At 44.2% G+C, this 21,043-nt stretch overlaps 1 protein-coding gene across 2 annotated transcripts; it reads left to right on the top strand.

Moving 5' to 3' along the window:
* The first annotated feature begins 2,186 nt into the window (after positions 1-2,186).
* On the top strand, positions 2,187-17,969 carry LOC311104831 (germ cell nuclear acidic protein-like). Of its 2 annotated transcripts, XM_084146758.1 has the most exons (13): positions 2,187-2,254; positions 2,829-2,935; positions 3,100-3,310; positions 3,653-3,719; positions 4,374-4,423; positions 9,644-9,707; positions 9,793-9,872; positions 10,270-10,716; positions 11,977-12,154; positions 13,651-13,798; positions 15,718-15,853; positions 16,115-16,319; positions 16,850-17,969. In XM_084146758.1, the coding sequence occupies exons 2-13, from the start codon at positions 2,846-2,848 to the stop codon at positions 17,079-17,081; spliced, it is 1,908 nt and encodes a 635-aa protein (XP_084002884.1). In that variant the 5' UTR covers positions 2,187-2,254; positions 2,829-2,845; the 3' UTR covers positions 17,082-17,969. The 2 variants fall into 2 exon arrangements, with proteins under 2 accessions (XP_084002884.1, XP_084002885.1); XM_084146759.1 differs by lacking the exon at positions 2,187-2,254 and having other exon boundaries at positions 2,504-2,935.
* The last annotated feature ends 3,074 nt before the right edge of the window (positions 17,970-21,043 follow it).

Here is a 21,043-nt window from a genome sequence, read left to right as displayed (position 1 = left end):
ACCACCACCACCTCGTGTCTTAAAGATCTTACATTTCCAGGAGAATTACCTGACCACCGGCGCGCGGATGTCCCTCACCTTCCTCTCTATGTGTGTTTCCTTTCTGCTGCTGTTTTTTCCATTGTTGAATCTGAAATTGTAGGTCAAGGTCAAGTCAATGACCTGCTTACTCTTCAAGACTAAATATTGTATCCTTTTAATCACTATGTAGTAAAATGAAAATGAACTTGCAGATAATACTCCTAAATATGTCAATGTATATAGGAGAGAGAACAAATTAATTGTCACTTTTTTTAAGTTATTATTTTCAAAAATTCCTCGTACTTTTAGTTGATACTGTAAAACCGTAAACAACAAACATTCAACAAGAAAATATGATTGGTATTAAGCAATATCCATTAAATATTGCTAAGATTTAACAGCTATTCAACCCTGTAACAGCCATTCAACCCCGTAACATTGAAAAATGTGATGGGGTTGAATGTGACAGGGTTGAAGATTTTGTGCTAATCTGTTGCTAATTCGGGATGCTAGCAGCTAGCAGTGTGCCACATGGCCTTATTCAACAAAATACATTGTTATACTTCATAGCTATAAAAACAATTATTGGTAAAATCTTAACTATGAATTTCCCCCCCCCCAACAGAGTTGAATACCTGAGATTGACAAAGCCCATATGTGCTTAAAAAACATGAAATATTTATAAAAAGTGAGAGAGCAGCTTACCACTTGTCACACCAGGCTTCTCTGAAGACTTGTATGATGTCACTTCCTCATAAATGATGTCCACAGGATCAAACCATTATTTAATTGTGAGTGGGGGTATTGTTGCGTTACGGGGTTGAAAGAAATACAAGGACAGGGGTAAAAGCCTGAATTTCTCAGAAAATAAAATGTCTTATGCTGAGAAAATGGAATATGCATAATAAGGGGGCATATACAATTAATTTAACAAAAAAAAAGCATTATTATTTAACACTGTGTACTCAAAATGAGTCACGCCATTTGCATGATGGTCAATAGGGACAGGCGAAATTCTTAATACTCCTAAGAAAAGCAAACATATAAGTATTGAAATTCATCTCTGTTTAAAATCATATTCTCTACTCCATATTAAAAACATGTAAAACTTTGAAATGTTGTAATTTAAGTGTAGTTTAATAAATGTTCTGACAAGTTATAACACTAGTACATCTTGGGACACTGACAATACTGAAATGTCACCGAATCTGTAGAATGACCCATAACGTTAGCTTTGGGCAAAAGGGTTAAGTAGCTGGCTAGCTAGTTAGTTTCATGAACTGAAGTTCAACTTCAATAGGCGAACAACAAGTGGCTACCTAGCTAATACTTACTCACAAGGATTCCTAAATCATTGCTAAGAATAATGAAAATGACTGCAGTTTCTACTAGTCATTGTTTTCAGGCTGGTTGTTTAGGTGCTAGCTAGGTACCAAGCTAAAGCTAGCTAGCTACCCCCGAAGTTGCTGTCGAACAAATAATGTCTTATTACTAACGCGGTATTGTAAACACATCGTTGGTGGCCGGTGTGTTCTTGTTTGCATACTTTTTTTTGTACAGCTTTGACAGTGCTACTGATGGTAGTGGTGGCGCTTGGCTTGCACATGCAAATTCAGCACACACAACATTCTATAATATAATTTTATTATTTGACTTGTCAAATTAAAAGCTTATTTAACGCTTCAAATAGTGTTATTTGACGTGTGTCTTTTTTGACACGCAAAGACCCAAACGGCGTTCCATAAATGGCATTCCATAAGCGTTGCCTTTGTACTTGTATATGTACAAGTGTGTACCTTAAGCTTATATCTTGCCATATGAATGATGTATGTTAATAAAGTTACAAGTCGTCAATACAAATCTGCTCTGTGTAACTTTATCTGTGGGTTGAAAACCAAAAATCCAACCGTCTTCGTAGACGGTGATTCTCCTCTGTCGAAGGGGAGATTTCTTCATGCAACTCTACTACTGTTGTCTCTATGGCTACGGAGATCTCTGTAGCAGCCGCCGTTCAGCAACTGTAGTTTGGACATTTTGAGTTGAATGAAAGTCTACAATATTATTATTGTGAACAAAGCAATAATTTGTTTGACGTCGGCCTAGTCCCGCATCTATCTACGTCATTACTACTAGTTTCCGTTCTGACTTTGACAACTTCCGGTGCACAGTTTTGAATCTTCGTTGGTCGCTATACGAGACGTGGACCCAAAGCAAAAGTACATCATCTTCAAAGGTAACGTTATGTCTCGATTCGCGAACATCAAATATTGAATCAACAAATATTAATGCATAGTGAGGTAAACTTGAGAAACTGTAACGTTTAGCCTTTATTTACAGTCGTGGTTAGCGGTCTTTGCTAGCGTGCAATCTGGTATCCTTGGGACTTCCATAACCCCCATTGAAGTTGAAATTTAAAAATGGTTAGGTAAGAGTTAGTCTCGCGTTGCCATACCACCAAAATCACGTAGGTGGAAGCCTGGTTCCCGACGAGGCTAGGTAAGAGTTATGGTAGGGGTTAAGGTTAGGGACGTCCCAAGGATATAGGATAGAACAGACCATTAGCTAGCTAGGCTACTACTTACACCCCGTGGATAAACAATACCTAGCTAAAATACATTTGCTTGCTACGAGAATAAGGTGTCTTGCTACTAGCTATTGTTAGCTAATCAAGATGCTGCTTTATTAATGTGTCTTGTTTGTTTACATTGCCCGAAGAGGGCTGGCCAGTGGCATTGCTAGCTATCAGTGGTGGGTACGCTGCCCGGGCATGTTGTTTCCAGATAATAGTCATATTGTCCCCCTTACAGAGACAGAGAAAGGGACCATGGATGACGACAATCACAGATTATTTCAAAGAGTTGCAGAGAAACTTGGCTGGTCAGAGAAGGGAGGGTTGGAAACAGTAGAACAACAGGTATGTTGAAATTACTAGGTCACATTAATTAGAACCACCAGTGATTATCTTAATCAATTGCACACTATTCCCTATGTAGGGCACTACATTTGACCTGGTCAAAGGTAGTGCACTATATAGGGAATAGGGTGCCATTTCAAACACATCCTGTGTCATCTTTGCAGCTGATTAAGAGCATCAGTAAGACTCGGCGTCCGGCCATAGGCGGTCATGGCTCCAGGGGTGCTCAAGACCTTCCTCCCCCAGTCCGGCTACTTCTGCCAGACAGTGAGGAAGAGGATGACGGAGGCTCAGGGAAAGAGAACCAGGTCTCAAAGGGCAACAGTTACAGGACCAAGGTGTTCATGGAGTCCAGTGACGATGATTTCGACCAGTGTAAGTGAGAGTCAGTGGGTTGGGTTGCAAGTCTATTAGGATGTAAAAGGGCCTGTCTCCAAGAGGCCTGTTAGACATGTTCTCTGCTTCTGTGGTGAAGGGTGTCTCCTTGTTGCAATTTATATTAAACCTAGATTGATTTTTGATTGACTTTACCTACGACTGCTCTCTTTTTGTTCACCTGGAAGATTATTTTACACCTGGTCCAGAGCTGTATGAGCATTGGCCAACTCCTCTGATTATGGTTGTCATGGTGCCAAACATGTATGCCTATGACATGATAGCTATGCATTGAAATAGTGTAGTTGAATGATTTAATCTCCATGTTCTTCTTGTCTGTAGTTCTTGTGGAGCAGGCGACACCCAAAGCTGCTTCTCGGAAACATTGCACTGCTGCTAAGAAAGTCAGGTAAAGTAGTGATTCGTCCAGCTAGGGCTGGATGAAGACCGGCATGAAAATAAAATAACCGTCATAACCGTAAAAAAAAAAGATGGGACAGCATTCGTGCTGTTGAGTCCGTTTAAAAGATGGTGGATAAATTAAGATAGTTCTCTCAGGCCATTTACCATTAAAAAAAAGAGTGGTCTGTTCCGGTCTGCTTAACGGAGTGGTTCTCCCATAGACACCAATGCAATAGTAGCTGGGTCTGGTCTGCTTAGTTCATTGACTGTAATGTAACCTGAAAAAATGAGGGAGTGGGGTGTCTTGCTTCCGTTTCTGTCCGTTTCTGCCTACATCGCGTTGAAACTTTGTTGCTCCTTGCTGAAACAAGCTGGCCAATTACCGCCGTCCAAAATTCAATGACCGTCACAGCCCTACTTCCAGCCTACATAGCCTTGTAGTCTTAAGACTATTCAATCTGTATCGCTGAAGCGTTACAGATTGCGGGATAGAAATATAAAGGTAATGTCCGATTGCGCTGACAAATGCAGCGTTTACCGTGAATGCCATCTCCGCTAACCTGGGAACATTGCCTTTAAATTTCATTTTCCATTTTCTCTATCTAGTCATTCAATTGGACAAAATGTGATGTTGTTTATTCTCTGATTCTCTCCCCTGTAGTGAACCAGTCCTTGTATTAAGCTCAGAAAGTGACGACAGCTTTGAAAACTGTAAGTATCATACTGGTGCCTTGACATCTGCATTGGGGAAGTCATGTTTTGATCATATTCTGAAATTCTTTATTGAAACAATGTATGTCATTTCTGAATGGGTGTTTGTCATGTCTTGTTTGGTGTATGTCATTTCTAAGTCAAAGAACAATTGTTTCTGACTGTCCAGGGCCCGGTTTCCTAAAAGCATCTTAAGGCTAAGTTAATTGTTAGAAACTTGGTAGGAGCATTGTTAAATCTCAGAGCTGTTTCCCAAAACAATCGTTACCAAAGTTGTACTTGAAAACGTTATTTACCGACAGCCTCAAACCTCTAGTAGAACAGCGAAGTGCGTCGTTAGATTCGTTTTTTTTTTTAACCTGCTGCGTCACTTTACACACAGAAGATCGCCGTTAAACATAGAATCAAGATGTGTATCCGTCTCTCTGTGACTGCCAATAACTTCACAACGAATTTGAATACAAATACTAAGTTGCCAATGTCATTGCAATTGTTACAAACAAGCAAAGGATACAAATATTTGAAAACAAAGCTTCAAACCACTAGTGGCCCTGTGTAGATCAGCTGGTAGAGCATGGCGCTTGCAGCGCCAGGGTTGTGGGTTCGTTTCCCACGGGGGGCCAGTATGAAAATGTATGCACTCACTAACTGTAAGTCTCTCTGGATAAGAGCGTCTGCTAAATGACTAAAATGTAAATGAAAACCGAGATGACTGCATTAAAAGACAAATAGCCTACCTACAGTATAGACTATAGGCCTATATATTATAAATAGCCTACCTACGGTATAGACTATAGGCCTATATACACTGCTCAAAAAAATAAAGGGAACACTTAAACAACACAATGTAACTCCAAGTCAATCACACTTCTGTGAAATCAAACTGTCCACTTAGGAAGCAACACTGATTGACAATACATTTCACATGCTGTTGTGCAAATGGAATAGACAACAGGTGGAAATTATAGGCAATTAGCAAGACACCCCCAATAAAGCACTGGTTTTGCAGGTGGTGACCACAGACCACTTCTCAGTTCCTATGCTTCCTGGCTGATGTTTTGGTCACTTTTGAATGCTGGCAGTGCTTTCACTCTAGTGGTAGCATGAGACGGAGTCTACAACCCACACAAGTGGCTCAGGTAGTGCAGCTCATCCAGGATGGCACATCAATGCGAGCTGTGGCAAGAAGGTTTGCTGTGTCTGTCAGCGTAGTGTCCAGAGCATGGAGGCGCTACCAGGAGACAGGCCAGTACATCAGGAGACGTGGAGGAGGCCGTAGGAGGGCAACAACCCAGCAGCAGGACCGCTATCTCCGCCTTTGTGCTAGGAGGAGCAGGAAGAGCACTGCCAGAGCCCTGCAAAATGACCTCCAACAGGCCACAAATGTGCATGTGTCTGCTCAAACGGTCAGAAACAGACTCCATGAGGGTGGTATGAGGGCCCAACGTCCACAGGTGGGGGTTGTGCTTACAGCCCAACACCATGCAGGACGTTTGGCATTTGCCAGAGAACACCAAGATTGGCAAATTTGCCACTGGCGCCCTGTGCTCTTCACAGATGAAAGCAGGTTCACACTGAGCACATGTGACAGACGTGACAGAGTCTGGAGACGCCGTGGAGAACGTTCTGCTGCCTGCAACATCCTCCAGCATGACCGGTTTGGCGGTGGGTCAGTCATGGTGTTGGGTGGCATTTCTTTGGGGGGCTGCACAGCCCTCCATGTGCTCGCCAGAGGTAGCCTGACTGCCATTAGGTACCGAGATGAGATCCTCAGACCCCTTGTGAGACCATATGCTGGTGCGGTTGCTAATGCAAGACAATGCTAGACCTCATGTGGCTGGAGTGTGTCAGCAGTTCCTGCAAGAGGAAGGCATTGATGCTATGGACTGGCCCGCCCGTTCCCCAGACCTGAGTCCAATTGAGCACATCTGGGACATCATGTCTCGCTCCATCCACCAACGCCACGTTGCACCACAGACTGTCCAGGAGTTGGCGGATGCTTTAGTCCAGGTCTGGGAGGAGATCCCTCAGGAGACCATCCGCCACCTCATCAGGAGCATGCCCAGGCGTTGTAGGGAGGTCATACAGGCACGTGGAGGCCACACACACTACTGAGCCTCATTTTGACTTGTTTTAAGGACATTACATCAAAGTTGGATCAGCCTGTAGTGTGGTTTTCCACTTTAATTTTGAGGGTAACTCCAAATCCAGACCTCCATGGGTTGATACATTTGATTTCCATTGATAATTTTTGTGTGATTTTGTTGTCAGCACATTCAACTATGTAAAGAAAAAAGTATTTAATAAGATTATTTCATTCATTCAGATCTAGGATGTGTTATTTTAGTGTTCCCTTAATTTTTTTGAGCAGTGTATTATACAGTGGGGGAAAAAAGTATTTAGTCAGCCACCAATTGTGCAAGTTCTCCCACTTAAAAATATGAGATAGGCCTGTAATTTTCATCATAGGTACACGTCAACTATGACAGACAAAATGAGATTATTTTTCTCCAGAAAATCACATTGTAGGATTTTTAATGAATTTATTTGCAAATTATGGTGGAAAATAAGTATTTGGTCAATAACAAAAGTTTCTCAATACTTTGTTATACAGTGGGGGGAAAAAGTATTTAGTCAGCCACCAATTGTGCAAGTTCTCCCACTTAAAAAGATGAGAGGCCTGTAAATTTCATCATAGGTACACGTCAACTATGACAGACAAAATGAGAAAAAAAAATCCAGAAAATCACATTGTAGGATTTTTAATAAATTTATTTGCAAATTATGGTGGAAAATAAGTATTTGGTCAATAACAAAAGTTTCTCAATACTTTGTTATATACCCTTTGTTGGCAATGACACAGGTCAAACGTTTTCTGTAAGTCTTCACAAGGATTTCACACACTGTTGCTGGTATTTTGGCCCATTCCTCCATGCAGATCTCCTCTAGAGCAGTGATGTTTTGGGGCTGTCGCTGGGCAACACGGACTTTCAACTCCCTCCAAAGATTTTCTATGGGGTTGAGATCTGGAGACTGGCTAGGCCACTCCAGGACCTTGAAATGCTTCTTACGAAGCCACTCCTTCGTTGCCCGGGCGGTGTGTTTGGGATCATTGTCATGCTGAAAGACCCAGCCACGTTTAATCTTCAATGCCCTTGCTGATGGAAGGAGGTTTTCACTCAAAATCTCACGATACATGGCCCCATTCATTCTTTCCTTTACACGGATCAGTCGTCCTGGTCCCTTTGCAGAAAAACAGCCCCAAAGCATGATGTTTCCACCCCCATGCTTCACAGTAGGTATGGTGTTCTTTGGATGCAACTCAGCATTCTTTGTCCTCCAAACACGACGAGTTGAGTTTTTACCAAAAAGTTATATTTTGGTTTCATCTGACCATATGACATTCTCCCAATCCTCTTCTGGATCATCCAAATGCACTCTAGCAAACTTCAGACGGGCCTGGACATGTACTGGCTTAAGCAGGGGGACACGTCTGGCACTGCAGGATTTGAGTCCCTGGAGGCGTAGTGTGTTACTGATGGTAGGCTTTGTTACTTTGGTCCCAGCTCTCTGCAGGTCATTCACTAGGTCCCCCCGTGTGGTTCTGGGATTTTTGCTCACCGTTCTTGTGATCATTTTGACCCCACGGGGTGAGATCTTGCGTGGAGCCCCAGATCGAGGGAGATTATCAGTGGTCTTGTATGTCTTCCATTTCCTAATCATTGCTCCCACAGTTGATTTCTTCAAACCAAGCTGCTTACCTATTGCAGATTCAGTCTTCCCTGCCTGGTGCAGGTCTACAATTTTGTTTCTGGTGTCCTTTGACAGCTCTTTTGTCTTAATAATAATAATAATAATAATATGCCATTTAGCAGACGCTTTTATCCAAAGCGACTTACAGTCATGCGTGCATACATTTTATTTTGTGTATGGGTGGTCCCGGGGATTGAACCCACTACCTTGGCGTTACAAGCGCCGTGCTCTACCAGCTGAGCTACAGAGGACTACCTTGGCCATAGTGGAGTTTGGAGTTTGACTGTTTGAGGTTGTGGACAGGTGTCTTTTATACTGATAACAAGTTCAAACAGGTGCCATTAATACAGGTAACGAGTGGAGGACAGAGGAGCCTCTTAAAGAAGAAGTTACAGGTCTGTGAGAGCCAGAAATCTTGCTTGTTTGTAGGTGACCAAATACTTATTTTCCACCATAATTTGCAAATAAATTCATTAAAAATCCTACAATGTGATTTTCTGGATTTTTTTTCCTCAATTTGTCTGTCATAGTTGACGTGTACCTATGATGAAAATTACAGGCCTCTCTCATCTTTTTAAGTGGGAGAACTTGCACAATTGGTGGCTGACTAAATACTTTTCCCCCCCACTGTAAATAGCCTACCTACAGTATAGACTATAGGCCTATATATTAATATATATTTCAATGATTCAATCAATTTCATGTTCATCAAATTGAGTTTTATTTGGCTACTGTCTATAATGTTTGCCTCAATATATTTCATAATGTGTAGCCTAACGTGCCCAATCTTGGTTTAGTGCATTTTATAGGGTAAGCATTAGAATAAGCCACCTCAATATCTGCAGCCATAGGTGATAATCTCTTTAGGAGCTGATCCTTGGTCAGTATTGTGAAATAATTATAATGTTAAGGTAAGATCTGAATGGAGAAAGCTGATCTGAGAGCAGCGCTTCCTTCCTTTCCATCCTATCAGTATTGACACTTGCCTCAACAACCAACTTGTGAACGTTCTCTCTGCGCGGTGTTTTGGGAAACGCATGTTACGTCTTCGGCCGTTGTAGGAAAGATGCATCCTTAAAACACTCGTAAGCCTAGGTTCCATCGCTACCGGGAAACCGGGCCCAGGTCCCTTCGATGTCTCCTTATTCATGTCATTGTCCCCCACTATGAAATCGGGGAGGGAACTGTGGATCGGTCTCCGTCCGTTCGTGCGTTAGTCACACACGATATCTGACAACACTGGCCCGATTTTGACTAAACTCTGGTGAATGATGCGTCTTGCCATAGAGATCCGGCATTTACAAAACTACACTGATTTGGCCCAAGGCGGGAGCTTTAGTAATTAACGGGAATTTGTGAGTCACACCAGAGATGAAAAGGCAAAGCGGGAGGTATAACTGCCGCTGCATCGTTCGTGGGGGATGACATGTTTATTGTTCCCTTGTCTCTCCTCTGGTGCCCCTGAAGTCCTGAGCCGTGTGAAAACTCCCAAGCCTAAGCCCAAGGAAGCAGAGCATGGCAGTGAAGACAGGTACAGTGGTTCCAACCTCTCTTACCATGACTATGGTCCCTATCGCGTGTTAAATACTCAGGTTTATCTCCTGTTTTGTCCTCAGCCTCAGAAACTTCATTGTCGACAGCTTTTCCTCCGATGATGACTTTGTCGTCGAGAAGAAAAAACCATCTACCTCCAAAGGTAACATTGACTGCTTCCCTAATGGCAACCTATTCCCTATGTAGTGCACTACTTTTGACCAGGGAGCATAGGGCTCTTTTCAAAAATAGTGGACTATATAGGGGATAGGGTGCCATTTGATACACAGACATTGACTGTCCTCATACATACTTGTAATAAACTGAAATCTGTTTCTAAGAAGTTCTTTCTGCTCGATTTCAGTTCAGCACTGTGATGACTTTTCTTTGCATAGCTAGTATTGAAGTAATACCCAGGAAGCCTTGGTTAATATGATATATTGTCACGGCTAGGGGGAGTTGTTAGGCCAAAAGCATTACCTACTCAACAGTCACTGTCTGTTTTGTTTAACTCATGGAGACTCATCAATGAAAAGACACTGTGTGTCTGTCTTCTACAGGTGCGTTTAACACCCCTAAGCAGTCCTCCTCCCAGCCCCCAATCAGAAGACCCCTGTCCCAGTGTGACTCCCCAGTTTTCCTCAGTGACAGTGAAGAAGAAGATGGTATCGTGATGAAGAGCACGTGGAGGACGCGCCACCCTGTGCACCAGCCGCCGCCGTCACAGAAGCTCAAAGTCCTGCAAAGTAACCAGAAGTCCTGCAAAGTAACCAACGTCTTCTTTCCCTCTCCCGCCCCTCCTCCTCTGCCCTCCCCCTCTCCCAGCTCTCCTCCTCCCGCCCTCTCCTCCTTCACCCCCTCCCCGGCATCCGTTCCACAGCGGACCCACTCAGCCCCGTCGAAGCTGGAGGACTCAGCCAGCTCAGAGGAAGAGTTCCTCAGCTTACTGGACAGAATTAAGAAGAACCACAAGACCGGCAACACCCCAACACCTAAACGTAACACAGGTAACACCTAAACATAACACAGGTAACACCCCAACACCTAAACGTAACACCCCAACACCTAAACATAACACAGGTAACACCCCAACACCTAAACATAACACAGGTAATACCTAAACATAACACAGGTAACACCCCAACACCTAAACGTAACACCCCAACACCTAAACATAACACAGGTAACACCCCAACACCTAAACATAACACAGGTAATACCTAAACATAACACAGGTAACACCCCAACACCTAAACGTAACCCTGGTAACACCCCAACACCTAAACGTAACACAGGTAACACCCCAACACCTAAACATAACACAGGTAACACCCCAACACCTAAACATAACACAGGTGACACCCCAACACCTAAACATAACACAGGTAACACTTAAACGTAACACAGGTAACACCCCAACACCTAAACATAACATAGGTAACACCCCAACACCTAAACATAACACAGGTAACACCTAAACATAACACAGGTAACACCCCAACACCTAAACATAACACAGGTAACACTTAAACGTAACACAGGTAACACCCCAACACCTAAACGTAACACAGGTAACACCCCAACACCTAAACGTAACACAGGTAACACCCCAACACCTAAACATAACATAGGCAACACCTAAACATAACACAGGTAACACCTAAACATAACACAGGTAACACCCCAACACCTAAACATAACACAGGTAACACCCCAACACCTAAACATAACACAGGTAACACCTAAACATAACACAGGTAACACCCCAACACCTAAACACAAAACAGGTAACACCCCAACACCTAAACACAAAACAGGTAACACCCCAACACCTAAACATAACACAGGTAACACCCCAACACCTAAACATAACACAGGTAACACCCCAACACCTAAACATAACACAGGTAACACCTAAACACAAAACAGGTAACACCCCAACACCTAAACATAACACAGGTAACACCCCAACACCTAAACACAAAACAGGTCACAGTAATACACAGGGATCTTTTTGTAAAGTGGGGTGGCACATTTCTAAAAGACTTGTCCCGGGTGTTGGATGTGAGAGGGTAACGTAACAAAGTAAATCTGCACGCTGGTATACTTACTGCTCCCAAAGTGTTTAAATATAACTAATACATTTCTGTTCTGACAGTGTCCACCCACAAGGCTTCTGCCAGCTGTGGTCTGTAATTGGTACATTTCCTTTTTTGTTTCTATATCATGTAATCTCATTGGCTGCTTCCTGATGTGTGTGAATCCAGTGCCCAATCAGAAGCCCCCCCTGTCAGCTCCACGGCCCAAAGCCTCGAAAGAGGCGGGCCCTCGGCCGGTAGGGAGAACACCATTGGATCTGAAGACCCCGGTGCGGCCGCTCGTCACTAAACCCACAGTGTCCCAGACGGAATCCAGACTCCAGACCAGCAGCCTTTCCTCCTCCAGGTAATATTGAACAGGGCCTAGGGCAGGGTGGAGATCAATACTGTCTCCTCTCCATCTATTCTACACTGATCTAAATACATAGGTTCAGTGAAGTGTGTGTGTCAGTCTGTCTGTGTCTGTCTGTGTTTCTCTCCTCAGTGTGTCAGCAGCAGTGTGTATGACTCCAGGCTGTGTTTCTCTCCTCAGAGTGTCAGCAGTGTGTTAGACTCCAGGCTGTGTTTCCCTCCTCAGTGTGTCAGCAGCAGTGTGTTAGACTCCAGGCTGTGTTTCCCTCCTCAGAGTGTCAGCAGCAGTGTGTTAGACTCCAGGCTGTGTTTCTCTCCTCAGTGTGTCAGCAGTGTGTTACCGACTCCAGGCTGTGTTTCTCTCCTCAGTGTGTCAGCAGTGTGTATGACTCCAGGCTGTGTTTCTCTCCTCAGAGTGTCAGCAGTGTGTTAGACTCCAGGCTGTGTTTCTCTCCTCAGTATGTCAGCAGTGTGTTAGACTCCAGGCTGTGTTTCTCTCCTCAGTGTGTCAGCAGTGTGTTAGACTCCAGGCTGTGTTTCTCTCCTCAGAGTGTCAGCAGCAGTGTGTTAGACTCCAGGCTGTGTTTCTCTCCTCAGTGTGTCAGCAGCAGTGTGTTAGACTCCAGGCTGTGTTTCTCTCCTCAGTGTGTCAGCAGTGTGTATGACTCCAGGCTGTGTTTCTCTCCTCAGAGTGTCAGCAGTGTGTTAGACTCCAGGCTGTGTTTCTCTCCTCAGAGTGTCAGCAGCAGTGTGTATGACTCCAGGCTGTGTTTCTCTCCTCAGAGTGTCAGCAGCAGTGTGTTAGACTCCAGGCTGTGTTTCCCTCCTCAGAGTGTCAGCAGCAGTGTGTTAGACTCCAGGCTGTGTTTCTCTCCTCAGAGTGTCAGCAGTGTGTTAGACTCCAGGCTGTGTTTCTCTCCTCAGAGTGTCAGCAGCAGTGTGTTAGACTCCAGGCTGTGTTTCTCTCCTCAGAGTGTCAGCAGCAGTGTGTTAGACTCCAGGCTGTGTTTCTCTCCTCAGTGTGTCAGCAGCAGTGTGTTAGACTCCAGGCTGTGTTTCTCTCCTCAGAGTGTCAGCAGCAGTGTGTTAGACTCCAGGCTGTGTTTCTCTCCTCAGAGTGTCAGCAGCAGTGTGTTAGACTCCAGGCTGTGTTTCTCTCCTCAGTGTGTCAGCAGCAGTGTGTTAGACTCCAGGCTGTGTTTCCCTCCTCAGAGTGTCAGCAGCAGTGTGTTAGACTCCAGGCTGTGTTTCTCTCCTCAGAGTGTCAGCAGCAGTGTGTATGACTCCAGGCTGTGTTTCTCTCCTCAGAGTGTCAGCAGTGTGTTAGACTCCAGGCTGTGTTTCTCTCCTCAGAGTGTCAGCAGTGTGTTAGACTCCAGGCTGTGTTTCTCTCCTCAGTGTGTCAGCAGCAGTGTGTTAGACTCCAGGCTGTGTTTCTCTCCTCAGAGTGTCAGCAGTGTGTTAGACTCCAGGCTGTGTTTCTCTCCTCAGAGTGTCAGCAGTGTGTATGACTCCAGGATGTTTCCTCCAGTCTCTGTCTGGACCAGGCTCCAGCTACAGCCGCAACTTCAAACAGACCAAGGAGGAGCTCACCAGGAAACTGTACTGCCTGTACAACACCAGCGTGTTCGACAGCAAGGTACACGCACACTTTAAGCATACATAGGCTATAAAGTGTTAAACACACAGGTTATAAGTCAAAAGTTTTAGAACACCTACTCATTCAAGGGTTTTTCTTTATTTTTTACTATTTTCTACATTGTAGAATAATAGTGAAGACATCAAAACTATGAAATAACACATATGGAATCATGTAGTAACCAAAAAAGTGTTAAACAAATGAAAATATATTTTACATTTGAGATTCTTCAAAGTAGCCACCCTTTGCCTTGATGACAGCTTTGCACACTCTTGTCATTCTCTCAACCAGCTTCACCTGGAATGCTTTTCCAACAGTCTTGAAGGAGTTCCCACATATGCTGAGCACTTGTTGGCTGCTTTTCTTTCACTCTGCCGTCCGACTCATCCCAAACCATCTCAATTGGGTTGAGGTCGTGGGATTGTGGAGGCCAGGTCATCTGATGCAGCACTCCATCACTCTCATTCTTGGTAAAATAGCCCTTACACAGCCTGGAGATGTGTTGGGTCATTGTCCTGTTGAAAAACAAATTATAGTCCCACTAAGCCCAAACCAGATGGGATGGCGTGTCGCTGCAGAATGCTGTGGTAGCCATGCTGGTTAAATGAATTCTAAATAAATCACAGACAGTGTCACCAGCAAAGCAGCCCCACACCATAACACCTCCTCCTCCATGCTTTACGGTGGGAACTACACATGCGGAGATCATCCGTTCACCCACACCGCATCTCACAAAGACACAGCGGTTTGAACCAAAAGTCTCCAATTTGGACTCCAGACCAAAGAACAAATTTGACAAACCAGACCAAAAATCTCACATTTGGACAGATTTCCACCAGTCTAATGTACATTTCTCATGTTTCTTGGCCCAAGCAAGTCTCTTCTTCTCATTGGTGTCCTTTAGTAGTGGTTTCTTTGCAGCAATTCGGCCATGAAGGCCTGATTCACACAGTCCCCTCTGAACAGTTGATGTTGAGATGTGTCTGTTACTTGAATTCTGTGAAGCATTTATTTGGGCTGCAGTTTCTGAGGCTGGTAACTCTAATGAACTTATCCTCTGCAGCAGAGGTAACTCTGGGTCTTCCATTCCTGTGGCGGTCCTCATGAGAGCCAGTTTCATCATAGCGCTTGATGGTTTTTGCGACTGCACTTGCAGAAACTTTCAAAGTTCTTGAAATGTTCCGTATTGACTGACCTTCATGTCTTAAAGTAATGATGGACTGTCGATTCTCTTTGCTTATTTGAGCTGTTCTTGCCATAATATGGACTTGGTCTTTTACCAAATAGGGCTTTCTTCTGTATACCCCACTACCTTGTCACAACACAACTGATTGGCTCAAACGCATTAAGAAGGAAAGAAATTCCACAAATGAACTTTTAAGAAGGCACACCTATTAATTGAAATGCATTCCAGGTGACTACCTCATGAAGCTGGTTGAGAGAATGCCAAGAGTGTGCAAAGCTGTCATCAAGGCAAAGGGTGGCTACTTGAAGGATCTCTGTGTTTAACCCTTTTTTGGCTACTACATAATTCCATATGTGTTATTTCATAGTTTTGATGTCTTCACTATTATTCTACAATGTAAGAAATTGTAAAAAAATAAAGAAAAACCCTTGAATGAGTAGGTGTGTCCAAACCTTTGACTGGTAGTGTATACTGCCATATTACTTAGTGATAAAGATGCCATCTTATACAGTGTTTTATGTTGACCTGCACCTTAACATCATGTGACCTGGGCTTGTCTTGCATGTTTTACCTCGTTACCTTTCTAACCTCTTTGTGCCCCAGCTGCCCAGTAACATGTCAGTGAGGTGTTTTACCTCTTGTTACCTTTCTAACCTCTTTGTGCCCCAGCTGCCCAGTAACATGTCAGTGAGCTGTTTTACCTCTTGTTACCTTTCTAACCTCTATGCCCCAGCTGCCCAGTAACATGTCAGTGAGCTGGAATAAGAAGATGAGGAAGACTGCTGGCTACTGCATCACAGGGCAGGAGAGAGGAGGAGGGAACCGATACGCCCGCATCCAACTCTCTGAGAAGGTCTGTGACTCTGCAGGTAAGGCTTGGCTGGTTGAAGAACTAATGACATGAGATTAAATGTATGTTGTTACAACGTTGGAGTTAGGTTCTGGTGTAAGTCATTTAAAGTCAAACTTGAATGTGAATAGCCCGTGTATGTATGTTTTAAACTTGTGTAAAATATCTCATTCTTTCTCTCCCATCATCCCTCATTCTCACCCATCCTCTCTCCCTCCCTCTCTCCCTCCCATCCTACTTCTCCGTCCTGCCCCGTCTCCGTCCTGCCCCGTCCTCCCAGACCGTCTGCGTGACACGTTGGTCCATGAGATGTGCCACGCTGCCACCTGGTTGATCAACAGTGTGAGGGATGGGCACGGCCCCTTCTGGAAGCTGTACGCCCGCAAGGCCACGCTGGCACACCCCGAGCTGCCCACGGTCACCCGCTGCCACAGCTACGACATTAACTACAAGTACCAGTACCAGTGCAGCCGCTGCAAAAACACGTACGTCAACACCAGCTTCCTGTCTGTCCCTGGCAGCTTCCTGTCTGTCCCTGGCAGCTTCCTGTCTGTCCCTGGCAGCTTCCTGTCTGTCCCTGGCTTACGCTTAGATGAATACTGTTTTAGTGCTGCAAATGAAATGGTGATTGGGGATATTTAAAGATGGATTTATTTAATCCTAGGAAACTTAGTTATTCCGTCAATTGAAGTATTTGCCCTGTGTGGCTCAGCAGGAGACACATACATCAACAATATATACTCACTGTAGTGTTAATCACTTGGGATAAAAGTGTCTGCTAAATGGCATTATATTATTGATGTATCAGTTGCCTGAGACTAAACTTGTATACTCTCTTTCTCCCCCTACAGTATGTATTGTCATAGCTTATAGTTATAGTATCAAAATAGGTAGTTCAAGCCCTCAATCTAGCATGTATTCCCATGAATTGATGGCTAAACTCGAAAAATTATTGATGGCTAAACTAGAAAACCAATTGATGGCTAAACTGTTCTCATCTTCCTCCCCTCTGTAGGCTCGGTCGCCACTCTAAGTCTCTGGATACCCAGAGGTTTGTGTGTGCCCTCTGTACGGGTCAGCTGGTCCTGCTCACCCCTGCCAAGCCCCGGGCGCCCACACCCTTCGCCAACTTCGTCAAGGAGAACTATGGGAGCGTTCGCCAGGACCTGGTGGGTCAGAGCCACGGTGACGTGATGAGGAAACTCAGTGTTGACTTCGCCACCAAGACCAAACTCAGCCAGAGCTGAGAGGGAGAAAGAGCGGGATCAGCTCTCCCTGTATTTCAAAAACTGTATCCTTGGCTTGAAGATTTCCACTGCTCTGATTTTGAAGCAATGGTGGGATCCTTTTCTTTTAACCATCCTAATGTGTTAGATTAGTGGGATCCTTCTCTTTCAACCATCCTAATGTGTTAGATTAGTGGGATCCTTCTCTTTTAACCATCCTAATGTGTTAGATTAGTGGGATCCTTCTCTTTCAACCATCCTAATGTGTTAGATTAGTGGGATCCTTCTCTTTCAACCATCCTAATGTGTTAGATTAGTGGGATCCTTCTCTTTCAACCATCCTAATGTGTTAGATTAGTGGGATTCTTCTCTTTCAACCATCCTAATGTGTTAGATTAGTGGGATCCTTCTCTTTTAACCATCCTAATGTGTTAGATTAGTGGGATCCTTCTCTTTTAACCATCCTAATGTGTAGTGGGATCTTCAAGTTGATATGTCTGTCTTAAATAGCTCTGTGTATGTATCAGGTTTTCAGAGGCAGCTATAGTGAGTCTGTTGTCATTCCTTACGTCTCTAACTGGAGTCTCACCATTACAGTGAAATGAGCCAAGAGACACACTGAACAGTGACTAAAGGCAACGTGAATCAGTCATATATTGTTGTCAAGGCTGCCTGTGACATGGATTCATACCTTTCAAATATCATTTTGTGACCAACTGTTTTGAATTACTTGAAATATTAATTGGTGAAAATTGTTCTATGAAATTTCATATGGTTCATAACAGGCAGATGTGGCAGCTTCGCATACAATTTTAGGTTACATTTTCAACGTTTGTCTTAATAATATATATTTGTTGATGTTTTGTTGATGAAAACGTTATTATTTTTCAATAAAGATTTGATGTTTTACACGTCAGTGTCAACTCCACAGTATAAACATATCTGATGAGTCCGTGGTAGGCTAACATCAGTAAAGGTGAGGAATGTTATCCCATTGCTGTTCATTAGAGCCATTCTGTGTGCTTTGGGACATGTACCCTTCATTCAGAGGGCGAATGGGCAAGGCACAAAATGGAAGTGCCTTTGAATGGGGTATGGTAGTAGGTAACCAGGCGCAAAGGTTTGTGTCAAGAACTGCAACGCTGCTGGGTTTTTCACGCTCAACAGTTTCCAGTGTGTATCAAGAATGGTCCACCACCGAAAACGACATCCAGCCAACTTGACACAACTGTAGGAAGCATTGGAGTCACCTTGTAGAGTCCATGCCCTGATGAATTGAGGCTGTTCTGAGGGTGGGGGTGCATTATGGGTAAAATTGTGACTGACTGACTGATCTACAAATAATATTGAGTACTTATTTTTTAAGCAAAGTGATTTGTAGTTCTGTCAGTTGGCAATGTCAAACAAGACGGTTGTATTGTTAAGAGAAAGATGGACAGGTGGACGTCCTGTAGCTCCCTTCCTTCTGGCCCATTAGCCATTTCCCCTTGGTTGAGGGTTTAGGATTGGTCTGTGACTGCAAACCCAATGTTCACAATGTCCACACTGGCTGCTGCGCCCCTAATCTAATATCCCCCAGTCATTGGCTGGAACTGATCATACGCTCTGCTGTCATTGGCTGGAGCTGATCATACGCTCTCCTGTCATTGGCTGGAGCTGATCATACACTCTCCTGTCATTGGCAAATGCTCTCCTGTCATTGGCTGATGGAGCTGACCATAACGTGGTTGATGGTTTTGTCAGTAGCAGCCTCTGTAGCTCCCTGGACTGGTAACCATACACCAGTAGGAGCAGCGATATCCCCAGGTTATAGGTGGTGGCTATATCCAGCCTGTCACAGTGGACCCAAGAGGGGAGTAGAACAGTGTCTGGCGGGCCAGGGTAACTGTTGTCCGCCTGGAGCAGAGGAGCCCACCTCCACTCCTGGTGTCCCAGCACAGCAGCAGAAAACAGGCCAGCGTAGTGAGGTAGCAGGCGGGGGAAACCACGCCACTCACCACCGTGAAGAAGAGGCTCAGGGCTGAGGCCCCAGACAGAGACACGGAGCCAGGATGAGAACTCTGCAGCGGGGGAGAGAGGCGTTAACCTCCATGCTACTCAGAGCCAACAGCACTGAGCAGGATTGACAGGGACCAGGTCGCTGCAATGGCGGCCCGTTGGCGGCGGGGGTAGACTTTAGAGGCAACTTGACGGCCACGCAGCGGTCCAGGGCCTTTGGGCTGAATATAATATGTATAATTCCCCGGCTGCGTGCTCCGAAGCACCTCTCACTCACATGGCTCTCCGTCACGTGATCGGGTCTTTCTCTCCGGCTACAAGCGAAAACAGACACATCCGGGACGCAACTGCGTGCGTCCTTATCCAATCCCGAGGCGCATATTGAAGATATTGGAAGAACTGTCCACATTTACTTTTCGTCAGCCAACAAGATGAGTAGGCATAACGAACAGCAAAAGCACTAGCCTATGTCAATCTACTATCCCCCATAGTACAAAAGTTGACCTATTCTGCGCGCTAAATAAATATGCTAACGTAGTCTGGGACAGTTGTGGGATGCGATAGATCCCATATTAATACCACCATTAGCATCAATAAAGTTTTTTTACACAATGAGGCTGACGCGACCGATCAGAACTTTTAGCTTAAAATGTTGAAAAACTATTAGGCTATTTCTTCACATTATAAGCGCAGCAATGCGCAAATGGTTGTAGGCTTTAAGTGTGAATGTTCCATTAGCGGAAAAGACCATTATCAAAAGTGACCGCAAATGTTATTATGCATGTAACGCTTTTATTATAAAGGTGCATTTTTATGGTGAAAATTATCTTCCCCAAACTTGAAACTCACTCGCTGCATATGTATGCCAGTTAGGCTCTACACCCGTTGTAAAGTGTTTAATGTGCTACATTTCAATAAGTTATTTAGCCACTTTAGTTGTAATACAAACCTTATCAAAACATATAGGCCTATGGGCTAGGCTACATGAGGTGTGCGACTATGATTGGAAAAAGTCGTAAAATATAGGCATTGTTTCTTATGCTGGGCATCATTCACAAGTCATAATATATCATTCACAAGTGATAAGCTAATATTGTCACCCATCAGACTATTCTTGATTTAATCTTGTCTTTACATATACTAAATAATATATGTGTGAAATTTGTTTTGATTTAGAATGGACCATTATCATGCACCTGTCATGAAACAGGGGCAGGGGGGAAAAATACATGTAATATGTATAGGTGGTATAGTCTCCCGAGTGGCGCAGTGGTCTAAGGCACTGCATCGCAGTGCTACCTGTGTCACTAGAGATCCTGGTTCGAATCCAGGCTCTGTCGTAGTCGGCCGCGACCGGGAGACCCATGGGGTGGCGCACAATTGGCCCAGCGTTGTCCAGGGTAGGGGAGGGAATGGCCGGCAGGGATGTAGCTCAGTTGGTAGAGCATGGCGTTTGCAACGCCAGTGTTGTGGGTTCGATTCCCACGGGGGGTATAAAAAATAATGTATGCACTAACTGTAAGTCGCTCTGGATAAGAGCGTCTGCTAAATGACTAAAATGTAAAATGTAAATGTAATCTATGCACTTAAATAGCGAATGGAGGTTGCTATTCATGTGGTTCATTTTTATGCCAGCCAGGTAGGCTATACTCCTGTTGTAAAGAGAAGCAATGTGCTTAATATTAGGAAAGTTGAGAAATAAATATAGTAGGCCTAGCTAATGGGATCCTCCTCTTTTTAATAGAGGCCATCAAAACTCTGTTTTCTCATGCAATTGCACAGCCTATAGAAATGTTGCGCAACATGAGCTCATGGGCTCTCATGAAGTGTTTGGTTAGATTTTTGAATACATTTGCATTGATGTCAGACTGACTAGAGGGACAGTAGAGTGCTGAGTACCAGGCATTTAGCAAGTTTGGTAGGCTACTAATGACCATCAGCAGCATCAGCGCTTGGAGAAGCCTAATTACTGTGACTGAACGTGA

Source organism: Coregonus lavaretus (genome assembly GCF_964263955.1).
Source record: "Coregonus lavaretus genome assembly, chromosome: 29".
Lineage (NCBI taxonomy): Eukaryota > Metazoa > Chordata > Actinopteri > Salmoniformes > Salmonidae > Coregonus > Coregonus lavaretus.
The sequence above is the reverse complement of the archived record's forward strand: the minus strand, read 5'-3'. Positions and strand labels throughout refer to the sequence as shown.

Excerpts from the sequence above, each read along its gene's own strand:
- LOC311104831 (XM_084146759.1), top strand. The coding sequence starts at position 2,789 with ATGTTGTTTCCAGATAATAGTCATATTGTCCCCCTTACAGAGACAGAG. Across the intron at positions 13,799-15,717 it reads CCAGCGTGTTCGACAGCAAG|CTGCCCAGTAACATGTCAGT; the intron begins GTACACGCACAC and ends TCTATGCCCCAG. Across the intron at positions 16,320-16,849 it reads TGCAGCCGCTGCAAAAACAC|GCTCGGTCGCCACTCTAAGT; the intron begins GTACGTCAACAC and ends TCCCCTCTGTAG.